We start from the raw sequence: 3394 nt of genomic DNA, 5'->3' as shown, positions 1-3394 counted from the left end.
CAACCCAAAGTTTGTAAACAAGAGTCACGTGTTGGCGAGGGGGTGGCGGGTCACACCATGTGTCCCCCTCGCCACCGATGCAGCCCCCGCATCCCCAGGGATGCTCAGGCGAGGATCCGGGAGCGGACAGCATCCACTTCATGAGCTCCACCTGTATCCCGTAGGAACGCGGGTGTACAGCCCACCAGAGTGGATCCGCTACCACCGCTACCATGGCCGTTCGGCAACGATCTGGTCCCTGGGCGTGCTGCTCTATGACATGGTCTGCGGGGACGTCCCCTTCGAGCAGGACGAGGACATCATCCAGGGTCAGCTTTTCTTCCGACGGCGGGTCTCTCTAGGTGGGTACCCGGCTTCGCGGCGGGGGGGGATAACGGGTTTTGGGAGATGGCACTGGCCACATGAGCATCCTGCTCTTACAGCTATGGAGGAGGTTGATCTCCCATGGTTAGCTGGAGGAGGTGCACAAGTCCTGCCATCCTGCTCTCCTCCAAAACGGATAATCGATTGGGAGGTTTGGGTGCAGCTCTGAGCACACCCAGCATGGCCTGGGCACTGCGGACGCTGGTACAAGGTGGAGAGGAGCCTTCTCCAACTGACCGGCCGTTTCTCATTCCTCTCCCCAGAGTGCCAGCACCTCATCAGGTGGTGTTTGTCCATGCGCCCCTCGGACAGGCCATCTTTGGAAGACATTTTCAACCATTCCTGGCTGCAAGGCATTCACCTGCCCCAGGAGACAGCAGAGATCCACCTGCACAGTTTGATCCAGGAGCCTGGAAAGTAACAGCTCCACGCGTCTCCTGGCCATAAGAAGCAAAGAAAACCAAGACTTTCTCCTCGTGACCGTAGCACTGAGCAGGGCTCATCAGATGGGAACACGCACATCTTGTCCTGGAGCTGGGCTGGAGACCTGGTCTTCCAAGCGCTGGTGGCCACCATCCAACCCAGCTGTCCTGGACTCCATCTGAATGACCCCGTCTCATTTGATGTTTTGCCAGTAAATTTTTTTTTTTTTGGTTCTGTTTCTGGAGGCTCCAAAGTGTCTTCCTGACCTGCTGAATTCGGGACCGCGAGAGGATCGGAGACCTTGTTGCGAGAAAAGCTTCAACAGGGGAAAACTGATTGGGGGGGGAGGGCAGGTACCGCGACCGAATGGCTGTCTCTTCTCCGCTGTCACCGTGCTCGAGTGCCTTCAGTTGCAATTTGGGCTGTGCTGGAGGAAATACTTGAATTTTCCTACACTGCTGCTTTTCCAAGACTCGCCTGGGTATATAGTTCCTTTTCCCTTTTCAAAAAGAAAACGGGTCAGAAGACGCTTGGGAGCCAAGCGGACGATGCCTCGCCTCCCGTGCCTCCATCTCGCGTGGATTTTCTGGGGTTCTTTGCTTCCCTGTGCCCTCACGAATGCACAAACAATGCAAACCAACAGAGCTGTAAATGTGTACAAAGTTATATAGGAGCAAAGCTTGATGTACAGTTGTTCATAGTGATAACATTTTACCTTTTTTTTTTCGTTTTTAATTTATTTTCATGAATTTGTTTTTGTTTTTTAAAGGAAGAGTTCTAGCCGGTAGGATAACTTATTTATTTATTTATAATTCACGTGGGTTTCCAACCCACGCCTTGCTTCTACAGCTGCTGATCCCCCGGTTTTCCATTCGGGTCTTCCCTCCGTGTCTGTCCTGTGTCCATCCCTGGGTCCGTAGCGTTTCTGTCGGCTGTCTGGCGGAGGTGCGGAGCGGCTGCCTGCTCCCCAGCTGTCTGTGTACATAGTTCTGGTTGCTGTTGTTTCCTTGCCATGTGCAGATCTCAGTTTGCAGATGAGTTTTGGTTTTCCCCACGGGTGTCTTGTCTGGGGCTGGGGAGGGGCGAGCCGGCCCGGGCTGTCCGCGCTGTCGAGTCTTTACATGTAACCAAGTGTGTAGCCGGCGGGTTTTTTGTTAATAGTTAATATTGTACAGGGGAATTCAGAAATCTTATTTTTTTTATGCGGTTTTAAATAAAAACAAACCACTTGATGTGATGGAGACATCCCTTTATTGTGGGGTGGGACGAAGGCTGCTGGGAGCGTGCTGGGTACCGGTGACCGCACCATGTCTACTTTGGGGTCCACTGGTCTGTCTCCAGCTGAGACTAACTCCAAAGGTCCCACCCAAAGGCTTGCCGAGCCAGCCGAAAGCACCACGGGGAAGGCTGGATCAGGCCCTTGGCGGGGTGTTTCCAGCACCGACTGCTCCTGGCAGGTCTCCTGGGAGAGATCAAAGGGGTGTGGAGCCCTTTTCGTTTCCATTCATCCGCAGGCTGGTGCGGAGCATGTGCTGGGGACGGCGAGTAAACAAAGATCAAAGCAACCTTACGAAACGCCGGATGTTGTCAGCCGAATTAAATTTTGGTAAGGCAGATCCTGTTGCTCCGGCTCTGTTGGCGCGGCGGAGCGGGTGTCGCAGGCGGGTGCTGGTGGGTGAAGAAAGCTGCCGGCGGGCTGTCCCCACCTCCAGCTCGGCTGTGGCGAACGCGGAGCGAGAGGAAGTTGATCTTCGGATTACGAGAAGTCGGTCGCTATCAGTGAGCAGCGGTAACGCTTCGCTCGAGCTTTTACCCTCCAAACTGTCAAACCCCACTTCCCAGCTCTGCAGCGCTTCGGCTTCAGGGGTGTTGTTTTTTTGTTTTGGTTTGGTTTGGTTTTTTTTTTTCTTGGGATTTTTTTTTTTTTAATTAATGTGCTGAATTTTGAAGCTCTGTTCCTGCTTGACCTCATGGAGCACCTGCTGGTGCGTGCACACAGCGCTGTGTGTCTCCTACTCCAAGGAAGGGGCGCGTTTCCCTTTCTGCAGGTTACTTTGCAAGACCCTAGCCGGATCTGATGCAGAACAGGGCTTTCCTTGGCTTGCCCCAAAACTTTCTTGCTTAAAACCCCCATGCCCAGGGAGTTCCCCCTTTCCCTGGGTCACCCCAGGCCTGCCAGCACCGCTCTCTGAGCTGTGGCGCTGCCGTCGGAGGGAACCAGGGGTCCTGGAGCCACGTCCCAGCCTGGTGGGGTAATCTGGTGTGCTGTGTCACTGCTGTGCCTCTGCCTTCAGCAGAAAGCGTTAACTCTGTTTGTTTGTTTTGCTTTTGGATGGTTTTTTTTTTTTTTTTTTTTTACTCAGCTGCATCTTTCATCTCCTCCTCGGGGCTGCTAGAAGCAGGAAGCGCAGCTCCAAACGCCTTCAAAGTTTAGGCCTATTTTGAGATGTGGTTTGTATTTAACCTCCTCTCTTGCTTTTCCCCCGGACCATCCGGGAAGCTGCTCTTACACGAAAGCAAACCTCTCCACCACGTCGTCTGCTACCATCAGAAGCCCAAGCCCCTTGGGCAGCCACTGTCCCCCCCCCGGCACCACTGAAATGCTATC

The 3394-nt window shown here is 53.7% G+C and overlaps 1 protein-coding gene across 1 annotated transcript; it reads left to right on the top strand.

Annotated features, from left to right (window-relative positions):
- Window positions 1-164: 164 nt before the first annotated feature.
- On the top strand, window positions 165-784 carry LOC104080210 (serine/threonine-protein kinase pim-1-like; the record flags this gene model as incomplete). Its single annotated transcript, XM_009582518.1, has 2 exons — window positions 165-341; window positions 627-784. Coding segments are annotated over 2 exons (335 nt in total), but the record flags the coding sequence as incomplete, so codon positions are not given.
- Window positions 785-3394: the final 2610 nt, after the last annotated feature.

This window comes from Fulmarus glacialis, unplaced genomic scaffold (genome assembly GCF_000690835.1).
Source record: "Fulmarus glacialis isolate BGI_N327 unplaced genomic scaffold, ASM69083v1 scaffold28347, whole genome shotgun sequence".
Classification (NCBI taxonomy): domain Eukaryota; kingdom Metazoa; phylum Chordata; class Aves; order Procellariiformes; family Procellariidae; genus Fulmarus; species Fulmarus glacialis.
Note: the sequence above shows the minus strand (reverse complement) of the source record. Positions and strands in the feature narration are given on the sequence as shown.